The sequence below is a fragment of the Ochotona princeps genome, chromosome 18, assembly GCF_030435755.1.
Source record: "Ochotona princeps isolate mOchPri1 chromosome 18, mOchPri1.hap1, whole genome shotgun sequence".
Taxonomy (NCBI): domain Eukaryota; kingdom Metazoa; phylum Chordata; class Mammalia; order Lagomorpha; family Ochotonidae; genus Ochotona; species Ochotona princeps.
This window is the reverse complement of record NC_080849.1, coordinates 38506561-38528917: the sequence shown is the minus strand read 5'-3', so window position 1 is coordinate 38528917 and position 22357 is coordinate 38506561. Positions and strand designations below refer to the sequence as shown.

The 22357-nt window shown below is 42.4% G+C and overlaps 1 protein-coding gene across 2 annotated transcripts; it reads right to left on the bottom strand.

Annotated features, from left to right (window-relative positions):
• Positions 1 to 4017: 4017 nt before the first annotated feature.
• HRH4 (histamine receptor H4) lies at positions 4018 to 19162 on the bottom strand. 2 transcript variants are annotated; one of them, XM_004579705.2, is made up of 3 exons: positions 18903 to 19162; positions 10297 to 10460; positions 4018 to 4834 (listed from the first exon to the last, which is right to left on the bottom strand). In XM_004579705.2, the coding sequence occupies exons 1-3, from the start codon at positions 19093 to 19095 to the stop codon at positions 4040 to 4042; spliced, it is 1152 nt and encodes a 383-aa protein (XP_004579762.2). In that variant the 5' UTR covers positions 19096 to 19162; the 3' UTR covers positions 4018 to 4039. The 2 variants fall into 2 exon arrangements, with proteins under 2 accessions (XP_004579762.2, XP_058532887.1); XM_058676904.1 differs by lacking the exon at positions 10297 to 10460 and having other exon boundaries at positions 4553 to 4834.
• Between the last annotated feature and the right edge of the window lie 3195 nt (positions 19163 to 22357).

Sequence of the window (22357 nt, the reverse complement as noted above, 5' to 3'; positions counted from 1 at the left end):
GATCCTTTGTGCCCTAATCAACTATGTAAAGATAATCAACATAATAATAATAATGATGAAAAGAAAAGAATTTTGCTTGTTTAGATATATAAAGGCATGTTCCCAGAAAATGGAATTACATCAGGTTCTTCTTTTTTTTCTAAGATTTTTTTTAATTGCAAAGTCAGATATACAGAGAGAAAGAGATGAAGATCTTTTATCCAATGATTCACTCCCCAAGTGGTTGCAATGACCAGAACTGAGCTGGTCTGAAGCCAGGAGCCAGGAGCCTCTTCTGGGTCTCCCATGCAGGTGCAGGGTCCCAAAGCTTTGGGCTGTCCTCCAATGCTTTCCCAGACACAAGCAGGGAGCTGGATAGGAAGTGGAGCTGCCGGGATTAGAACCGACGCCCATATGGGATCCCAGCGTGTTCAACGCAAGGACTTTAGCCACTAGGCCACGCCGCCGGGCCTTGAAAAGATTTTTTTTAACCTGCCATAATTTTATATAAATTATAGGTTTATTTTAAATGTTTGATTTTTCATTGTGTCTGGGGCCGCCAGGATTAAAACTGCTGCCCATATGGGACCCCGGTGCGTGCAAGCAAGGACTTTAGCTGCTAGATTACCATGTTGAGCCCTCTTGTCTTTTTGATCATAGTCACTATAATTTGTGTGAGTTATTATCTCAGCGTGGTTCTCATTTGCATTTCCGTGATGCTTAGTGACACTGAACATCTTCTCATGTGCCCATTGTCCATCTGTATGTCTTCCTTTGAGAAATGTCTGTTGGAATCTTTTTTTCCTTTATTTCTTTGAGAGGCAGAGGAACAGAAAGAAGAACCCTCCCCTGACTGACTCTCCATGTTGGACCCCAGCTGTGACTCAAGTCCGAGTGCCAGGATCTCAGTTCAGGTCTCCCGCGTTGGGGGCAGCAGCCCAACCCTTGAACCATCATTCCTGCCTTCCGGGGGCCGCATAGCAGGAGGCTGGAGTGAAGAGCAGAGCTGAGTACCAAGAGGCAAGTTCTGCTCTGGATTCAGGGTCTTCATCAGCAGGCCAATGCCTTCATCATGAGCCTGTTTTTATTGGATTACCATGGCTTTGCTGTTGAGTTCAGTTTCTTATATATTCTGATTATTAACTCCTTGTCAGATGAAGAATTTATAAATATTTTCTCCCATTTATAAATGTTCTCTTCTCTCTGTTGATTGTTTCGTTTTGTGTAGTAGCTTCTCACAGTGGTAAAAATCCCACTTGTCAATGCTTTCCCTTTTCGGGACAATGCCTTATACATGTCTTTCAGTATGTATGTCACATGCTTGGAGTGTTCCACAGAATCTCAGAGTAAAGTTGTTGTTCCTGGAGAATCTAAATTTAAATCTAAGTTTTAAGGTATTTCTACTATAATTTGATAATACATGGTAAATTGGTATTAACATATTCATGCAGGTATCATCCAAATGCTTTGTTTTTCTGATTCTCATTTTATAGAGGATTAGCTTTAATTTGTCTATCAACCACATATATTTCATCAATTCTAAGATTCATACTGCCCCCTTTTCAACAACTCTGCCATCAAAATGGGACTTGGTACAATGCGATTTTAAACTATTCTATTAAAGATCGATTATAGCATGGCCTCTTTGATAGCAGTAAATACATTTTACAGAGCGAGTTGACAGCCTCTTTGATTGAATAAAATACAGCATATTATATAAATATATCTCCTTTGGAAAATATCTGTGACTGTTAATTTCCTTTCTTGTCCCTGAGAGTCAAGAGAAAAAGCTTTCATAGGACCTGGCCATTCAATGAAGATTCAATTCTCTGCATGCAACTCACACTGACTAGTTTATAAATGGAAAACCTACAGTGACTAGCAAAGACTTTCTCAATGGCATGTATTTATAAGAGTGTATTTCTTGGGTTTTTAAGGTTACTAACTAATTGTTAGACATGTATCTCTTACATTGAATTCATGTAATTGATGTAAGGGTGCCATGTATATAAAATTAGATCTGTTTCTACACATGCAAGCACTTTAAAGGGGTTCTTAGTGTTCAAAAGGAAACACAATAAAATATCTAAGAAATACAAGAATGGCTAATCCATACACAAACTCCGAGGAATTACAGGAGAAATGCTGATCAAACCTTGCAGATAAGATGGAATTAACTATGAGTAAAGAAAAAGAGACTAATAAACAAAAAGAGGGACAAAATATCCCTGAATTAAAACAATGCAAATCCTCAGGAAAGTATAATGTATGCTAACTAGAAACAGAATAATTCTGAGACCGACATGCAAAATGTAAAATATTGGGCATACGAGATAAACATATTTGATGAATACAGCCACTATTTATTAATAATTACTGACATGCACTAGTTCAGTGAGTGTTACACAAGGCATATTAATCCACTTTTCATTGCCTTAACTAAAGCGCTCAGGAGGAGCTTCTGGGAAAAGCAAGCACTTGTTTCAGTTCACAGCTTTGCAGGTTACAGTTCAGGACCAGAGAACTCCCAGTCCCCCTTCTCTGACTGCTCACAGTGCGTGCAGATGTAAGCCAGGAAGCCAAGAAGCCTAAACCAAATCAGAATTCTTGCAAGAGCCACCCTTGGGGGCACATCCCCAGCAACCCAAGGACTTCCCACCAGACGCACCTCCAAGAGGCCACAGTTAGACCAACTCTCCACCTCTAATTCATTCAGCATCAACAGGAAGATGTCAGAGTTAAACAGTGGCCAGAGTTTTGGGAAGACAAACCCTACTCAATCCGTAACAACGAAGCTAGCTCAGGAAGCTTAGGGGAATAGGAAATTGAAATGTAAACATTATTATGATGCACAAAAAACACAAACCTGAATACCTGAGGGATATTTGAGAAGTTAATGAAAAACATACAACATGAAAAAACTGTTTATGAATTTAAAATATTTTTTCACCAATATATGTTTTGGTTCCATTTCTTTCCAATATGAGCCTTCATGATCTCGTAGCCTTCCTTTTTCTTCCAATTTTCTCTCAAAGGGAAGTTTAAGCTAATGTAGAGGAAGAAGATAGTGGGCCAGGACAGCCAACCTTTCAGACGGATGCGACCACTGCCTGGCTCTCCCTGTCACCCTGTGGCCACCAGAGCTTCCACAATGATGCCACTAAAGCCTTTTAAAGATTAATTTTTATTTGAAAGATTTACAGAGAGAAGGAGAGAGAGAGATAGAAAAAGAAAGAGAGAGAGAGGTTTTCCATCATTTCCCAAATGGTCACAATGGACAGAGTTGAGTGACTCTGAAGCTGGGAGCCAGGAGCTTCCTTTGGGTCTCCCATGTGGGTGCAGGGGCCCAAGAACTTAAGCCATCCTCTGCTGTTTTCCCAAACCACGAGCGGGGTTAGATGGGAAATGAAGCAGCCAGGGCATGAACTGGGATGCAGGCACATACAATCAGAGGATTAGCCCGCGACGCCACTGCGTCAGCCCCCACTGAGGACTTACGAGAGCTACGTGAACAGCTCTTTTCTCTCTCACGCTCCATCTGTCCTTTCCTGAGGTCAGGAACATTGCCTGGGTATACACTCCAGCTTTCTGCTCTCGCCAACTCAAACCCCAGCTCACCTGCCACAGAGCTCCACAGAGCCACACACCTTCAGCTGCCCACCCTCTCTCCTCTACTGTGAGGCTTAGGGCATGATTCTCAGATGCGATACGTGTTTACTACTGTCAAGTAAACATGTGAAATTAAGACCGTACTGCAAACACTAAACCTAGAAAGAAACAAAAAGCTCTAACTTTCACAGCCAATGTCCTATCACAACCTCACAAACAGAAAGTGGTTATGCCTAGGAAAAAACACAGCACTTCTGCGCGTATGACGTTATCAAAATATCATGTTCTTAATTCATCGTTACATGATTATTATTCACTAGAATAATTTCCCACTGACTTTTGCTTCAAAAAAAAATTTTTTTATTTCTCCAGTGTGAGAGTTGCATGAATGCTTCAGTGAAAAGGCCAAAGTGAAAGCTGAGAGGAGGACTAAAATCCAGAGTGTAGTACATTATCTTGAAGAAGAAAATGACTGACTTTGTGATGTCATGAGCTGCTTTTTCACACAAAATAATTTCAAGAAAGCCTTCTGGAAACGCTTGTGACACAACGGATACAAAACGGGATTGATAAAGGAATTGAACCACTGAAGCCAGAATGCAAATTCATACCAACTTGATTTCGGGCGCTCCGCTGGGGGGTATGTTGAAATAACAATTGTGAATAAAGAATATGGAGCCCAGCAAATGGCAAAAACTGCTAAGAGGACAGCCAGAGACTTGGCTAATTTTCTGGATCTGAGCAGTTCAACATGTTCCCTATGGTGAAGGGATAAGGAATCCGCGTGGGCGAGGGAACTCCCTTTGGAAGCATGAATCATTTTGCTTTTCTTCTGGCTTCTAAAGGAAGCCAAAAGGCTGCTCTTTCTGCCTTGTCCCTGTGAATGAGGGGATGGATCTCCTTCCTCTGAGAACAGCCCCCATCTTAATGCTTGCCCGCCGTCACAAGAGGAGACAGAGAGGAACCTGCCACGGTGCCTGGTGAGGTTACCACGCTTCCACAGGCGCCGGTAAATATACACGTTGAAATAGGCAACGGCAATAACTGGGATCAGGAATTCCAGGAGCGAAGTGATGGCTATGACATACCACGCTGAAAAAAATCCAGGCTCACACTCATGGCTCCCGTTCTTCCAAGCCTCTGAAACGAGAATCATTGGGCCATTCACCAAGAAGGCCAGCACCCAAACAGCCACCATCTGAATGACAATCTTCAAGATCCCTGTGTTCTGAGCTCTGTAAGTTACCTAGGAGAGAGAAGATAAATTGTTTTTAATATAATGAACATGCAAGGGTTGCACACGGCATTCCAGAGACCCTCAGAAGTTGCAATGATGTGCAGGAGATCTGGCCGCTATCTAACCTGGGAATCATGACGGGGGTCGGGACAAAGGGCTCCATTTCAGGACAGTGTGAGCCAGAAAGCAATTTTTCTTGCTGATTTTCAACAGGAAGACAATAATCCTTGAGGCTGAACCTCTGTCCAGGCCAGTATCTGAAAGCAGAAAGCAACTTTTCTTGCCCCAGAAACCCTGAGTATTTAGCAACTGAAATTGGGTGTGTCCTATCACACACAGTATTACTCAATCTGGGTCATGACTAGCACTGTTGCTGATAATATCGAAGAGCCGATGTTGGACTGCAAGACACATAGTAAGGATCAGTGCTGATTGACACTTCATCAGATAGAATCATGACTCTCTGGGACTGCGGAAGGAGAGACAGAGAAGGAAACGCACCGACTGGGTTGTAGTGTACAATGTGTTCCTCACCGTGTCAGTCAGCACCAAAGGAGGGTGAAACCACTGCCTTATCTGATTCCAGTACTCAATCCACTCTGACGTCTATGCTGAGACTCGAAAGTGAGTCACGAAGAGAAAGATCTCTTGCATCAGCTCAAGAAGACCTGGCACAAACAGCAAAATGTCCAACCTGCAGCAGAGGCACAGGGCTGTTACTGGGCATGACCAAGCCACGCTTTCCACTCGCGTGCCCACCAAACAAACATATGGCAAAGCTGCAATAGTCAAATTGAAAGCCATGACTACGTAGGTGCCATGGTCTTTTTCAAGGGCAGGGAATGTTCTAGATTGACTTGGTCACAAAAAAACACCTTCCATAAGGGAAAATGAGATTCTGTGACTGAGAATTGCTCTCTCTTCGCAAGGCCCACTGTCCTAGCGTCAATGTGGAAAACTTTTAAAATGGTTCATTTGTTTTTGTGTTGAAAAGGCAGGGCGAGGCATCAGAAGGAGAAATAGACCACCCATTCACTGGTTCCCTCTTCACTCGGCTGTAATACACTGGCCTCCCACGTGGCCAGCAGCACTGCAAGGCCATCTTCTGACTCCCCAAGCACTAATCAGCTAGAAGTTAGATCATAAGCAGAACAGCCAGTGCTCAACTAGCTGGCAACAGAAGTGGCGGCTTCACCTACTGTATGACACTGGACCCAATCCTGAAACTTTAATATCTTCTAAATCAAAAGACATATAAGGCCAACCATGCTATATGAAGGCTAAACATGTAAACCAAGAATTAGGGGCCCCTCTTCGATTTTTAAAGCCAACTTCTCTGGCCCTCTTCAGGGTTTGCAAATTTCCTTCCAGCCTGACTGTTCACGTTTCCTGAATTTCCTCATTTGTAGCAAAGGAAAGGATCTTTAGCAAATGGGATGACATTTGAAGGGGAAGAAAATAACTCTGGCACCCTTGTCCTCTCTCACACTATTCTTGTGAATGTTCAAGTCCCACTCCACAATGTTTCTAAACAGGTGTACATTATTCAACACTGTCTTTCTTGGATGGTTGTGCGTGCTAAGAAGGACTCCCCAACAGCTTTCCCTTAGAGAAATCTAGTTAATAATTAATAATAATAATAATAATAATAGTAATAATAATAATAATACAAAGAAACCACTTTGTTTTCTTTTGAATTATAGGCAAATATAGGTGTTGTACTGGAACTGGTATATCTCAAGTCAAACTAAAATACACAGGATGTTGAGCACAAGTTCCCAAGAATGATACGTTTTTTGCCTTCTGCTTCTTGGGCCACAAAGTAGTACACTTCTTGCACTAGGTCTAGTGATTATAAAGATGGCAACAAAATGCAGATGGTCATACAATTGCATTTAGTGTTTTAATTGCTTTGTGCAGCCTTGGTAATGGTGTAGTATGTTGGAAAGTAATCCCATGAAGCATAAAGTCATTTGAGATCATGGACAGCAGAGGGATTTCAGTAGAGATAGCAAACATCAACATTTGTAGGAAGCATTTAAATTTTCTTTTCATTTTACTTTTAATATTATTCACAGGGTTGAGAAGGATGCACACCCATGTAGGTCTCCGATTAGAGTGGGAGGACCCAGCAAGGAGGCTTTCTCTTCCAGAGTGTTGTCAGATTATACTTCCCCAGGCCAGCAGACCTCTGTCCCCTCTCACACTGTCTCCTCCAGCTTCAGCTGCATAGGAGTTCAGTTTCCACGTGATCATGGCATCTAAGACCTTCGTGGTCTTGGAAGGTGTCCTCCCGGTTTCCCATGGCCACCAGTGAACCGCTACCCTGCAGAGCTGCGGGGCCTGCCTGAGTTCCCCTGCCAGCAGGGTGGCATTCTGAACTCCTTCTTTTTTTTTTTTTTTTTTTTTTTTAAGATTTATTCATTTTATTACAGCCAGATATATACAGAGGAGAGACAGAGAGGAAGATCTTCCGTCCGATGATTCACTCCCCAAGTGAGCCGCAACGGACCGATGCGCGCCGATCCGAAGCCGGGAACCTGGAACCTCTTCCGGGTCTCCCACACGGGTGCAGTGTCCCAATGCATTGGGCTGTCCTCAACCGCTTTCCCAGGCCACAAGCAGGGAGCTGGATGGGAAGTGGAGCTGCCGGGATTAGAACCGGCGCCCATACGGGATCCCGGGGCTTTCAAGGCGAGGACTTTAGCCGCTAGGCCACGCCGCCGGGCCCTGAACTCCTTCTTAATGATTTGACTGTACTGGGTGCTAAGGATCTAGCTGGCTTCACCATCACCCGTTTTTGGCAAGAAGAGGATGAAATAAGCCTCACTTTCCAGCTGAGTGTCTATCCTCGTTTCTCTAAGCACTTTCTCTAACTGGGCCAAGTTGTCCCTTTTCTGTCCACAGACTTAAGGATAGATTCAAAAGCGTTGGAAACCCAATGAAGAAGAAAAAGAAATGTCTGTATCCCAGCACTTGGCAACATGTTGTCCTACAGGAGTCCCCCAAAGGGTTAGGACACTGAGACTTGGAAGGACATTCACCAGCTAGACCCCAGAGTTCGTATCCTCATCTTGTATTCCACAGCGCCTTGAACCTCTCTGTCTGTATGTCAACCTTATCTCCTCCTTTACTGTGTTGCTGGAAATCATTGCTTGCTTAAGAATTGTCAAAAAAAAAAAAAAAAAAAAAAAAAAAAAAGAATTGTCTAACTTGCCACTAGAATTTAAATAGCATAGACCTACCTCCCAAAACTCACTTAGGACCTTCAAGCCCACGTCTTTGGGGAAGTTTGATCCAAATGTGTGTTTAGGAGCGGCCTGCTAGGAGGTGCTTGTGTCATTGAGAGTATGCTCTTGGAAAGTCATTTCCCCCACAGGATTATTGTAAGAACCTGAGTTTGGGGCCCAACGCAATAGCGTAGCGGCTAATGTCCTCACCTTGAACATGATGGGATTCCATCTGGGCACCGGTTCTAATCCAGCTCCCTGCTGTGGCCTGGGACAGCAGTTGAGGATAGCCTAAATCTTTGGGAACCTGCACCTACGTGGAAGACCCAGAAGAGGCTCCTGGCTTTGGATTGGCTCAGCTCCAGCTGCAGGGGCCACTTGGGGAGCGAATCAGCAAATGGAAGATCTTTCTCTCTGTATCTCTTCTCTGTATATCTGACTTTACAATAAAAATAAATGTAAAATCTTAAAAAAAAAAAAAAAAAAAGGATAGGCTTGGCGCGGTGGCCTAGTGGTTAGGGTCCTCTCCTTGAACTTGCCAGGATCCCATATGGACACCGGTTCTAATCCCGGCAGCTCCACTTCCCATCCAGCTCCCTGCCTGTGGCCTAGGAAAGCCCTCGAGGATGGACCAAAGCCTTGGGACCCTGCACCTGCGTGGGAGACCTTGGAAGAGCTCCTGGCTCCTGGCTTCGGATGGGCTCAGCTCCAGCCGTTGCATTCACTTGGGGAGTGAATCATCCGACTGAAAATCTTTCTCTGTCTCTCCTCATCTCCCTGCATATCTGACTTTGCAATAAATAAATAAATAAATAAATAAATAAATAAATAAATAAATCTTAAAAGAAAAAAAGAACCAGCGTTTGGACCAGTCCCCCTGCATTGGAGTTACCGTATGCCCTTTCCCCCACACAGGCTCCACCCTAGCCGTTTGCCCTGCCCCTCAGAGACCAAACCAATAGGCCCAAGCAAATTTGGATTTCAGTGTCCAAAAACTGTGAGCTAAATAATCCTCTTCTACTTATAAAGTTAGTTGCCTCAGTCATTTCACTTCAGCAGTAAAAGACCCAACATTTGCATTGATGAGGCCATTTCAGATCCAAGGAATCTAATCTGGTGTGGTGTCTTGGTCTTTCTGAGTGGTTTTGCTGTATAATCTGCCTGTTTTCTTTGGAGTTTCAGATGGACTCTCTGATCCCATGCAGAAAGTCTTGAATTCCTACTTGCCCATCGGCTTTCTTTCTTTCTTGCTTTTTTTTTTTTTTTTAAAAAGCATTATTATTATTTTTGGGGGGGGGATTTTTTTTTCATTCCTGAAATGTCCACAACTGCCAGAGCTGGACTGATCCAAAGGTAAGAGCCCCAATCTTCTTCTGTCGTCTCCCACAAGGGGGCAGGGCCCAAGAACTTGAACCATCCTCAGCTGCTTTCCTGAGCAGTAAGCAGAGAACTAGATCATAAGTGGAGCAGGGACCAGCTTGATGGCTCACTGGCTAAATCCTCACCTTGCAACTGCTAGGATCCCATACAGGTGCTGGTTCATGTCCTGGCTGCTCCACTTCCCATCCAGCTCTCTGCTTGTGGCCTGGGAAAGCAATAAAGTACAGCACAAAGTCTTGGGACTCTGCACCAGTGTGGGAGACCTGGAAGAAACTCCTGGATCCTTGCTTCGGATTGGCTAGGCTGGGGCTACTGCGGGCATTTGGGAGTGAACTAGCAGATGCAAGATCTTTCTCTCTGTATCTCCTTCTCTGTAAAATTTGCCTTTCCAATAAAAATCAATGAATTTTTAAAAAAAGAAGGAGGAGGAGAAAGAGAGGTGGAGCAGCCAGGACATAAAAGGAGTTCATGGGTGACACCAGTACTGCTGCAGAGGCTTAACCTACTACATCTGGCATAGACCCCACCCATCAGTTCTCAACTTGAAGAACATGTTTGGGTCTCAGTTCATCTATGGGGTGAAAGTGACAAACCCGTGGAGCTCCTGAATAACCAGCCTGCTACTGAGTACTTACACCGCTTCTGATAGTTTATCCTGGCTTTTCTTCGCAACTTTCTCATTTTAGTAGCCCACGGGTGGTGACTTATCCAAGTCAGAGTATGCGCTAATGAGAACTTTGTAGCAGATAAAAAAAAAGGATAGGGTTCCTCTTGGCTTGTCAAATAAAACAAAAATTGTTAGACTTATAAGCCAAACTTTAGGCTTATATTGTCTTCTGAGGGAGATAAGGTTTTACTTACTGCGTTCAAGACTGACTGGTATCGATCATAGCTGATGAGGACAATGTTGTACACAGATGCTGTACATAAAAGATAGTCAGTTACGAGCCAAAACAAGCAGATTTCTTTTCCAAAATCCCACTTAAACAGTGTGTGGGGTATGTACAGAGGAATGGAAATTGCACCTGTTAAGGGCAAAAAAAAAAAAGTCTTAAAAAAATACCCCACAGCAATGAATGCAAACATGTATATTCTTATTAGATACACAACACAATGACATATCTGAATTCACTTAAAAAAGGCTTTTGATTAAAACTTAGAACTTCATGCTATTTCAGCAAGCATCTCTAGACAGATTTTACTTTTTTTTCACTCTTTTTTTTTATTCATTAATTACATTTTATTATGTGACACAGTTTCATAGGTACTTGGATTCTCCCCACCCCTCCAGATTTTACTTTTTTATCTCTAAACTTGATTTTATTCGTACAAATGAGAAATGAGATGTATTTTTAACTTATTTTTTATTATTGTCATTTTATGATACAGTTCCATAGGCCCTGGGATTTTCTTTATTCCCTCCCCAGTACCCTTCCCCACTCACTGAGTTCCCCTAAATCATTACTATAGTATAGTTTTTCATGAACAGTCATATGTCCATCATTGCGGTCATGGACAATGGCAAAGAGTCCAGCATCCTATTGTCAAGATGTGGTTAACAGTTTCACTGGAAGTCCATCTTTGGTCTGGAAGTAGAGATGCGTACTGCATTGCATCCTCATATCTGGATATGATAATCTGCATTACACAGTTACTGTACATCCTCTTATACGAAAAGCCACAATGCAAAACCAACAACAGGAAGAAAAATAGAAATTTACGATGCCATGAAGTTAAATAATATGCTACTGGATAAGACAGTCTCCATTACACAGTTACTGTAAAAATGAAAAGCCACAAAACAGGGGCCTGGCGTGGTGCCCTAGTGGTTAGGGTCCTCGCCTTGAACGTGCGCCAGGATCCCATATGGGCGCCAGTTTTAATCCCTGCAGCTCCACTTCCCATCCAGCTCCTTGTTTGTGGCCTGGGAAAGCAGTCGAGGATGTCTCAAAGCCTTGGGACCCTGCACCCGTGTGGGAGACCTGGAGAAAGCTCCTGGCTCTTGGCTTCGGATCGGATTGGTGCAGCACCGGCCGTTGCATTCACTTGGGAAGTGAATCATCGGACCGAAGATCTTCCTCTCTGTCTCTTCTCCTCTCTGTATATCTGACTTTCCAATAAAAATAAATAAATCTTAAAAAAAAGAAAAGCCACAAAACAAAATTATCAGGAAGAAAAAAAATTAAAAATACTATGAAGTTAAATAACATGTTACTGAATGCCCACTGTGTCACTGAAGAAATGTAAAAGAACATCAAGAACTGTCTTGAAGAAAATGATGATACTGTATGATCCATAAGTCACTGAATAATTTATTCAGAAGAAAGTGTTTTGAAGAGATGAAACTAAAAAAAAAATCAAAATCCATGAGACACAGTTTCTGCTTATCTTTGTTGGTGAGATATGTCTCCTGTAGGCAACAAATAGATGGGTTTTGTTTTTTAATCCAGTCTACTAATCCATGCTGTTTGATTGATGAGTTTAAGCTATTTACATTAACAGTTAATATGAATGGGTGATAATTTGGTTCTGTCATTTTAGCAATGGGTTGTTCATTGATTTAGTCTTCCGTTATTTTACTGGAATGTTCTTCACATTTGTCTTTGGTTTTGGTGGGTGCTATTCCTCTTCTCTGTCAAGAGAACATCTTTAAGTTTCCTTTGTAGGACAAGTTTGGAAGAGGTATATTCTTTTAGCTTTACTGCTGAAGAATTTTATTTCATTTTCAAAGACAAAGGAAAGCTTTGCGGGGTACATTATCCTGGGTCAACAATTTTTTTTTGTTTGTTTTAGAATCTGGAATATGTCGTTCCATTCTCTTCTGGCTTGTAGAGTTTCCTATGAGAGGTCTCCTGTGAGTTTAATTGGCATTCCTTTATGTGTCAATTGGTTTTTTTCACGTGCCCATTTAAGGATCTTTTCCTTATATTCTATTGAAGAGAGCTTGACTATCATGTGTCGTGGGTGGTGAAGATCACTTTTGGTCAAGCCTGTTGGGTGTTCTGTGCCCCTCCTGGATGTTATTTTCTAATTCTTTCTCTGAATGAGGGAAATTTTCCCTTATTATTTCATTAAATACATTTGTAAACCCAGCTTCTCTTTCTGCACCTTCTGGGACTCCCATAGCTCTTACATTTGGCCCTTTAATAATGTCTTTCAGTTCTTGAATACTTTAGCTTCACTAAGCTCTGCTCACCAGCTTCCCTGGTGACAGGAAATATCTTCTAATTCTGAGATTCTTTCTTCTGCCTCCTTCACTCTATTTTGGAGACTCAACTGTACTTTTAATTTGCTCCACTGTATTCTTCTTTTCTGATATATCAGCTTTCATTCGATTCATCTCCAGTGTGACATATTGCTTGATTTCCTTGAATGCCTGCTTTATGTGCTTCTCGTTGTTGATAAGAAACTTTAGAACAAGTGTTTTGAATTCTGGATCCCCCATTTTCTCAATGTCTTCCTCAGTTAACGCTAAGGTGGCAAAGGTTTTTGCTCCTGTGCAGGGGAGTCTTCAGTAATATTCATGGTGCCTCTGTCTCTTCTTTTGCTCTTGGTCATTGTACTCTGGTTATCAGATTCTTCTTGGGGCAGATTTCTTTCTTTTATTTATTTATTTTTTTAAGATTTACTTGTTTTTATTGGTAAGTCAGATGTATATAGAGAAGAAACTGTGAGAAAGATCTTCTGTCTGATGATTCACTCCCCAAGTGAGCGCAATGGCCAATGCTATGCCGATCCAAAGCCAGGAGCCAGGAACTTCTTCCAGGTCTCCCACGTGGGTGCAGAGTCCCAAGGTTTTGGGCCGTCCTCTACTGGAATCCCAGGCCACAAGCAGGGAGCTGGATGGGAAGTGGAGCTGCAGGGATTAGAACTGGTGCCCATATGGGATCCCGGTGTTCAAGGAGAGGACCTTAACTGCTACACTATTGCGCCGGGCCCAATGCCTTTTTCATAACAGCTGTCATGAACCATGTACCTTCAGTGGCTTATTACTCTCTATATTAAGTACTTGTCCCTACCTATGTGTCCAGCCTTATACAGCAGACACTGTCTTTGTGTTCCTCCTGATCCACTGTCACCAGGATGAGCTACCACTCCCCTAAATACATCCCACCTTCTCCTACTAGAATATCTTCCTTTCCTCTAAACACGTTGAGAAGTCTTCACTGAGGTAAAACAAACAGACAAACAAACAAATGAGAGACAAGTTCAGATCATTCTTCTTGGAACTCCTTGGCCAACTTCCTCTGTCACCTTCCTGGCAATCTGTTTATACAGTCTTCTATTGTGCACAGTTGCTTTGTGCTTTATATTGGTGTCTCTCTCATCTGTCTTGGCTGACAATTAGGATACAATTCTGAGAATGTTTATATTGTCTACAGCATCTAAAGTTGACCAATGACTTGCACATTTAACTTAAGCTCAGAACAGTTGATATGTATTGCACAGTTACTACACTTCAACCATTTCACTGTGTGCATCTCAAATATTATCTCACTTAATCTTTGCAGAAACTTTGCGAGGGCGGAACCAAGATGAGATAACAGAACCTGAAGTTTAAAAAGAAGAAATAAATAGACCTAGTTCTGTTCAGTATGGAAGTCTGATCATTGCGATTCTTTTTTTCTTTCTTTTTTTCTTTCTTTCTCTCTTTCTCTCTCTCCTTCCTTCCTTCTTTCTTTTTTTCATTAAGTCTTATTAAGATTTTAGGTGATTTGTTCTATTTCACTGATGACCCAGGTACTTGAGCCCCTGCCATCTGCATGGGAGACCTGGAGGCAGTTGCTGGGTCCTGGCTTCTACCTCGCCCAGTCTTGAATGTTGTGGCCATGGTGGAGTGGGGGAGGCACATAAACAAGTAGATAGAAGCTATCTCCCTGGGCCCAGTGTGGTAGCTTAGTGGTTAGGGCCCTTGCCTTACATGCACCAGGATCCTATACAAGCACCAGTTCATGTCCCAGCTGCTCTACTTCCCTTTCAGCTCCCTGCTTGTAGCCTGGGAAGGCAGTGGAGGAGGATGGTCCAAAGCCTTGGGACCCTGCACCTGCGTGGGAGACCTATAGGAGGCTCCTGGTTCCTGGCTTTGGATTGGCTCAGCTCTGGCCATTGCGGCTGGAAGTAAACCAGTGGATGGAAGATCCTTCTCTCTTTCTCTCTATATATCTGACTTTGCAATAAAAATAAATAAATCTTAAAAAAAGACCTCTCTATGCGTGTCTCCCTTCTCTATCTAGTGCTCTGCCAAAAAAGTAAATAAATAAATTTATTTTTGGAAGAAAAAGAGGTAGCAGTGCCTTGTACAGCATAGTGGATTTTGGTGCTGATTGTAACTTGGCACACCAACATCCAAGCTCCAATTGCTGAGTTTCTGATTCCCCTTCCAGCTAATGTGCCTGGGAAGACAGCAGATAATGGTTCAAATACTTGGGTCGCTGCTAGCCATGCACGTGACCCAAATACAGTTTTTGAATCCTGGCTTGGCCCTTGCCCAGACCTGGCTATGTCAGCCATTAGGATGATAAACCAGTGGATGGAAATTTTTGCTCTTTCTCTCTCTAACTCTAACTTCCAAATAAATAAATAAATAAATAAATAAATAAATATTCAGGGGAGGGGGAACATCAGAGAGCTGTTTCTGTCTTCACAAACAGAGAAGGGCTGTGTAAGGGTGCAATTAGAAGCCGGCTGTCTATCAGCTGGGAAGAGTCCTCACCAGTAACTACACTGGCCACAACTGTGACCTGGCATGTCCTGCCTCCAGAACTGGGAGAAAATATATTCATGTTGCTTAAATCACCCAGTCTATGGTACTTCATACGGCAGGAGAAGGCAAGAGGAGAGCTCTGCATGGGACGTGCAAGTGTGACAGGCACACTTTATTACCCTGAAAAATTTAGTTCAGGCTCTGTTTGCAGCATCCAGCTTCTATCCCTGAAGATGCTGTCCAGGCCATAGATGTGCATTTGAACAAGGTACCCCAAGAGGACATGTTGGATCACATGGTGCTGATTATATCAAATAGATATAGATATGGATGGTACATTTTCCCGAATCCTCTACAGATGAGGCATATTGAAATAACATCTGATATAACTGGTACTGCTACTGTTTCTTTAATCATTTTCTACCTTGTACAAATAAATTCAGCCTGGAAAGCTAGCTTCTGAGATGTCACAAAGCTAGCTTTTCAACAGGAAAAGAAAGGCAGTTCTGCAACCTGTGGGAAGAGAGTTCACAGCCAGAAAGCCCACAGGCTGAACAAGCATGAGGTTCTTACCTCTCCTGCCATCTTTATGCAGTTCTTCAGCTCTGGGTCTCAAGACCCTTACATGAGGCCAGGCTGGCTTCCAGCGACAGAAAACCTCTCACAAGCCCTGTCCTGCTGCTCACAACCTCCACGTGTTCCTCTGGGCTCTGAGCCGAAAGGACCACTTGTGAGCACAGTGAAGGGAAAGCTTAGCACTGGCAGAACACTTGGATCTCATCACACAAAGCTCTCGCAGGCTGTTGTCATTCTCGTGCCATGACAAGTGTTGCACAAAGCAAAGCTCTGGATGAAGCTGGCAGGGGCAAAGGAGGAGTGAACGGAAGACCGGGAGATTAACAGGGATGCTGCTTGATCTGCCCCTCCTCTTTCTCCTATTCACCTACATTTGCAGGGTCATTTCTTGGAGACCTGCCCCATCACTGCGCTGTGCTACTGCCCCTTGGATGGCAGAGCTGCTGTGGGCTGACCTTGGGCTGGCACAGACACTCATTCTTGTCCAAAGCCATGTCTGTTCAGAGGCTTCGGGCTCTTTGTTCTCTAATGGAACACCTCTTCCCTTCCTACCAATAGGGTAGACAAGACCTTCCTGTCTAGCTGAATCAAAAGATAACATGCTTTTTAAGAGCTGATGTTAACAAGAAGTCCCACAATTCTGAGAAGGAAGAAGGGAGGGATAAGTGTGGGTGGAGCAAAATATTCTCTATATTCACATAAATATTCTTGTGCATTTGTACATGCTCATTGAGCCTAGAGAATGATGCGGAAGGATCTACATCAAGCTGCCCTTAGTGTTTACCTGGGAGGAAAGAACTGATGTGAGAACTGGGGAAATTGTTGCATTAAAAAATATTTCACTGTTTTTACCTACAACCCCGTCAGATCCATGCCAGCCATGACTCCTGACCAGTGGTGTTTCTGTGCCAGCATCAAAGTCACGGCCCCCCTCATTCCTCTGAGAATGCCATTGTTTCTTCACCTGAGAAGCCCAGTCTTTAGCTCATCTTCCTTGTTTTCTTGTCTGACCCCACCCTTTGTGGCTCTGCACCCCTGGCTCAGAGTCTCACCACAACTTCTGCCTAGATTGCCACAGGACTCTTTGAAACCACATGGCCACATGCTCTAGCTTCACACTTCCTGCCTTCTTCTGCCTCTGAGGGACAGCTTCAATAAAATCAGTCCTTATTATCTCCAAATTACCTGTTGCGCAAACGCCAACCCAGAGTCCCATTAGTGTTCACAGGCCTTCACTGTATAGATTCCAAATTCGTCTCCTGCTACTCCTAGCACTTGATTTTTTTTTTTCCTAGTACCTGCCGATGGAGAAGGAGCACCAAGCTTCCTAACTACATTTGCAGGGTCATTGCTCAAAGACCTGCCCTGCCAAGTTTAAGCTCACACATGGTAACATATGCACCGTGATTCTGTAAAGAATTAGTTATTTGTTTGAAAGTTGCAGTAATAGAAAGAGAAGAAGCAGCACATAGATCTTTCATCTGTTGGCTCATTCCTCAAATGGTTACAACAGCTAGGCTTAATTTCGGATGAAGCCAGAAGCCAGTAAGCCCATCCCAGTTTCCCACGTGGGTGACAGGGTCCCACATACTTGGGTCATCTCCAGCTTCCTTTCCAGGGAAATATACAGGAAACCAAAAGTCAAGTAGACAGGACTCGAACCAGTACTCCTATGGGATGCTAGCATGGCAATCTCTACCTTAATCCTCTGTGCCACATCAGCACCTGCACAAGGATTTTTTATTATTATTATTATTATTATTATTATTATTATTATTATTATTATTATTATTATTTTAACCAGCATGCCATTGGGCTACTTCTCTCATCTTCATCTCTGTGTAAGAAAATGGAATATACCCTTCACAGTGCATTTTAATGCTATTACCCACTAAATATGTCCCATCTCCTGCATCCAAGTGCCCCCATAGAATTTGGTAGGTCTTTATGGACCTCACAGTGTATTGTTAAGGCCACTTGCAAATTTTTCTTATCCATTCTACTACACTGCAATCTCTCTAAAGGAAAAATTAAGACATTCTTCAATGGCTCTGTCAATTACCTAATAGTACTTCCAAAGCTGACAGCACTTATGAATTGTAGGTACTGAGACAATGTTTGTGATCTCGATTTGGGGTGATACAATTACAGAGAGATCTAGAGAGGGGACCTTGTGTTTGTTGAACAAGGACTGTGTTGTAGGCCATCACAAACATTCCGTAAGTTTTATTTTAAACTAAAAATATATGTAATTAGCAGTAAAAAAGTCATCTGAGTATACTAGATTAAACAATACTAGACGGGTAGGCATTGAGCCCAGCTGGAAAGCTGGATCAGACTCTTAATTCCTGGCTCCGGCAGCTGAGTCCCGTCATCACAGACATTCGGGGAGTGAAGAGGCAGATGGGAGCACTGTGTTGTTTCTCTCTCTCATTCACTCTCTAATGAACAGACACAGATATAATTTTAAAGGAAATCAGACTTAGGACTTTCAATAAGACAATCACTTGATGTGTCTGCAAATCCACTCATTGTAATAAGCATTATTAAAAACGCTGATAATCAGGTAACAAAAAAAAACAACCCACTACAAAGTTTGTGTTTTTAAAAGAAAGCTTAATTTTACCTTCATGATCTCTTACCCACAAATAACACTGTGATATCTTATTAAATGCAAGATTATTTACTCTCAAGTGTATTTTGCCATATTGTAAAATGCATAAAATGACACTAAGAATTGTAGTCTGTAGCTGATCTGAATACATCTTTTTTCGTTTGTTCTAGTTACCAGCATACACGTTATCTCTATTCTTCCAACGCTGTGATACTGAGATGACTCCATAAAGGACACTTTCATTTCCAAATGTAAACATGCAAGAAAAATACCTCTAGAAACAAGTCATTCTTACACTCCGATTTTTTTTTATCATTAGTCTGAACTTATTTTTATTCCACAGAAACAGAGTAAGCTGTAATCAGATGAAAATTCCCCTCCAATCCTGATTTTCATATTCAGAACATTCCCTTAATGTGTCACCTAGCCCTCCTAAGTTTTTAATAATTAACATTTTTGTTTTATCTTCTATAATCTTCTACAGGCCCCTGAAGTAACAACAGTAAATTTCATGCTTTCAAAAATAAATTGTAACTGGAGAAGATTATTTTTCAATGAAAACATATAACTTACCCACAAAGAAGTCTGAAATGGCCAAATTAAGAAAAAAATAATTACTTCGATGTCTAAGATTTTTGTCCACCATAAAAGCTAAGATGACCACCGCATTTCCTACCACTATAAAAAAGGCTAGTAAGGACATTAAAAACCCTAAAATAATGCTAGTGTTTCCGGCTGAGTTAACTGTGCTGTTAGTATCGGGCATCACACCAAACGCTGAAGAAGCTCACAGGAGCCAGCGAGTCCAATGCGGCAATTCTGAGCAGTGTGTATCCCAGCAGGTGCAAAGCGCACAGTCTCCTGGTGAAAACAACTTTTAATCTAGTGCCCATCTCATAGCACTTCCTGATTCTTGAAAAGTAGATTTGTCGTAACAATTTCCCTTTAACTGACTCTCAAGAAAATTACTCAAAAAAAAACAAAAAAACAAAAACAAAAACAAAAACGAAACAAGACAAAACCCACTGGTGAAATGTTTTCTCTGAGACATTCTTTTTTTGTTGTTGTTTTTTGATACAATTTAGTTGGTGCTGGACTCTCCCGTCTCCCTGCCCCAAGTTCCCTCCCCTCCCCTCTGTTCTCCCTTCTAGTTTTACAATGTGTGTCTTCCATGAATTTTCCCAAGTCCATCATGCTGCCACTGGAGTGTCTCCCAACCATGTAGGAGACTGTCATTTTCTTGTGAGTTCATTCTAGTATCCTGGGCCCTAATGTAGGTACAGTGAGGATTAGATCTTCGTTATTTATTGGCAGCACCAATAACAGTGATAAAAGGGACATTGGTCATCTCTGAGACATTCTTTTAAGATTTTATTTTATTTCTCTGAAACATAGAATAACAGAGAGAGGAAAGAATCCGATTAAAAATTACCAGGCCTGACAAGAAAGTGGCAAATGAGAGAAAAAAAAATTCACCAGTTGAAAGCGATCCAGAACTGTCAGAGATATTAGAATTAACAAGTTATATTAGATATTAGAATTAAGACAATTAATGATAGCTCTACAAGCACTTGATATTTTCCAAAAGATATGTCAATATTCAGAGGATAAATGAAAACAGGATATCTAAATAGCAAATACATTAATATATTTATTGAATCAATGAGATTAAAATATTACAGAAGACAAAATGAATGAATTTTATTTTCCACAAAAAGGAGAATACGGTAGGAAGCATCTAGAATAGCAGCCGAGTCACCTCTCAGATGCCTCCCTGTCACGCCAGAGTGTGGGGGCAGGTCCTGGCTGCTCCATTTGTCACTGGGCTTCCTGCCAACGCACACCTGGGTGGCATCCGAGGATGCCTTGGGTACTTGGGTCCTTGCCAGTGACACGGAAGACCACAAGGGGTTTCTCTCTCGCCTTTCAAACCAAATGAAAATGTTTTTCCTTTAAAAACGAGACAGAAGTAAAAGAGACGTTTAAAAAATTAACAAGCATCTGTCACTTATAGGACAACTGCAAATGAGCTAATGTATGTCTAGAGAATTCCCTGAAGGAAAGAAGAAAGGGAGAAACAAGAAAAAAAAAATCAGAGAATTAATGGTCCAAAACTGAACATTGGATGAGAACTGAGAACTAACATAATTCATCTACAACACAAGAAGATTATAAAGAAAACTATACGAGGCACTTTAAAGAAAGCCTCTTGAAACCTGTGTTGAGAAGAAACCCTTCAGAGCAGCTGGGCGGAGGGAGCCACATAACACCCACGACCTGAAAGATCTGAATGTCAGCAGATTTCTCAAAGGAAGCCACACAAGCCAGAAGCCAGCGCTCGCAACATCCTTCAAACCGAGAATCCCACAAGTGGCACACGTGACAAACATGATAAAGACAAAAGATTTTTTCAGATGCACAAAACGTGAAATAATTCATCAGCAGCAATTTGAACTTCAAAAAATGTTAAAGAAACTTTCTCATTAGAAGAAAAAATGATGCTTAAAGGAAACTGTTTATCCCAGGGCAGGAGGAGCCACGGACATACACATTTTCTTGCCGCCTCCAGACGAGCAGAATGGAAGCTGCTTGAGGGCACACACGGTATTTTGTTTCACTTTGACACAGACACACATGTTTCACTTTGGCACACACATATGTTTTAATTAGTATTTTATATATATATATATTTACATTTTTTGAATAACAATCCCGTGCAAAAAAATAGAAATCAGAATCGCCTAAGCAATAACAATATAAATGGAACATACCCAATGACCTCCAGGCATATCAAAAAGAACCCCAACAGTACCCTCTTCCAGGTGGGGCTCTCAGGATTAAGTCTTTTTTTGAAAGGAAAGACAGATATACAGGAAGAAGGAGGTACAGAGAAAAAGATGCTCCATCTGCTGGCTTACTCCCCACATGGCCGCAATGTCCAGTTGAGCCAATCTGAGGCCAGGAGCTTCTTCAAGGTCTCCCACGCGGGTGCTGGACCCCAAAGTTTTGGGCCTGTTTTCCCACGTTACAAGCAGGGAGCTGAATGGGAAGTGGAACAGAGAGGACATGAACCGGCACCCATATGGGATCCCGGTGCATGCAAAGCGAGGATTTAGTCACTAGGCTATCATGTTGGCCCCAGAGGTCTTATCCTGACATCTAAAATCACACATTCGAGGTGAGCATTTGGTTCATGGGTTTAGATGCCACTTGGAGTGCCCGCAACCCCTATCAGAGTACCTGGCCTTGAATCCTGGTTCCACTTCAACTTCTGGCTTCTTGCTGATGCACACCCTGGAAGGCAGCAAGTGATGGCTCAAGTGTTTGAGTCCCTACACCCACAGAGGCCTTTGATGTGGGCTGACCCAGTCCCAGCTCCTGGCTGTGGACTGACCCAATCCCAGCTGTTGCAGACATTTGGCAAGTGAACCAGAAGTGAAAACTCTGTCTCAGGCACCCACAACTCTTGTTTTCAAAAAAATGCAAACAGGGCTCAGTGCAATAGCCTAGTGGCCAAAGTCCTTGTCTTGCATGCACTGGGATTTCATATGGGCGCTTGTTAATGTCCCGGCTGCTTAACTGCCTATCCAGCTTCCTGCTTGTGGCCTGGGAAAGCAGTAGAAAACAGCCCAAAGCTTCGGAACCCTGCACCCATGTGGGAAACCTGGAAGAAGTTCCTTGCTTCGAATCAGCTCAGCTCTGAGCATTGCGGCCACTTGGGGATTGAATCAGCCCAGGGGAATGAATCAGCAGATGGAAATTCTTTCATTCTGTCTCTCTTCCCCTGTGTAAACATGACTTTCCAATAAAAAAGTAAAATAAATCTTAAGAAAAAAAGCACACAAATAACTTTTAAAATAGAGAAGCATACATTAATCTCACCCACTTTTTAAAAAGATTCATTTTTATTGCAAATTCAGATATATAAAGAGGAGGAGAGACAGAAAGGAAGATGCTCCATCCGATGGTTCACTCCCCAAGTGGCCGCAAAGTTCAGAGCTGAGCCTATCTGAATCCAGGAATCAGGA

Excerpts from the sequence above, each read along its gene's own strand:
- HRH4 (XM_004579705.2), bottom strand. The coding sequence starts at position 19,095 with ATGCCCGATACTAACAGCACAGTTAACTCAGCCGGAAACACTAGCATT. Across the intron at positions 10,461-18,902 it reads CATTTCAGACTTCTTTGTGG|GTGCAATTTCCATTCCTCTG; the intron begins GTAAGTTATATG and ends TGCCCTTAACAG. Across the intron at positions 4,835-10,296 it reads ACCAGTCAGTCTTGAACGCA|GTAACTTACAGAGCTCAGAA; the intron begins GTAAGTAAAACC and ends TCTCTCTCCTAG.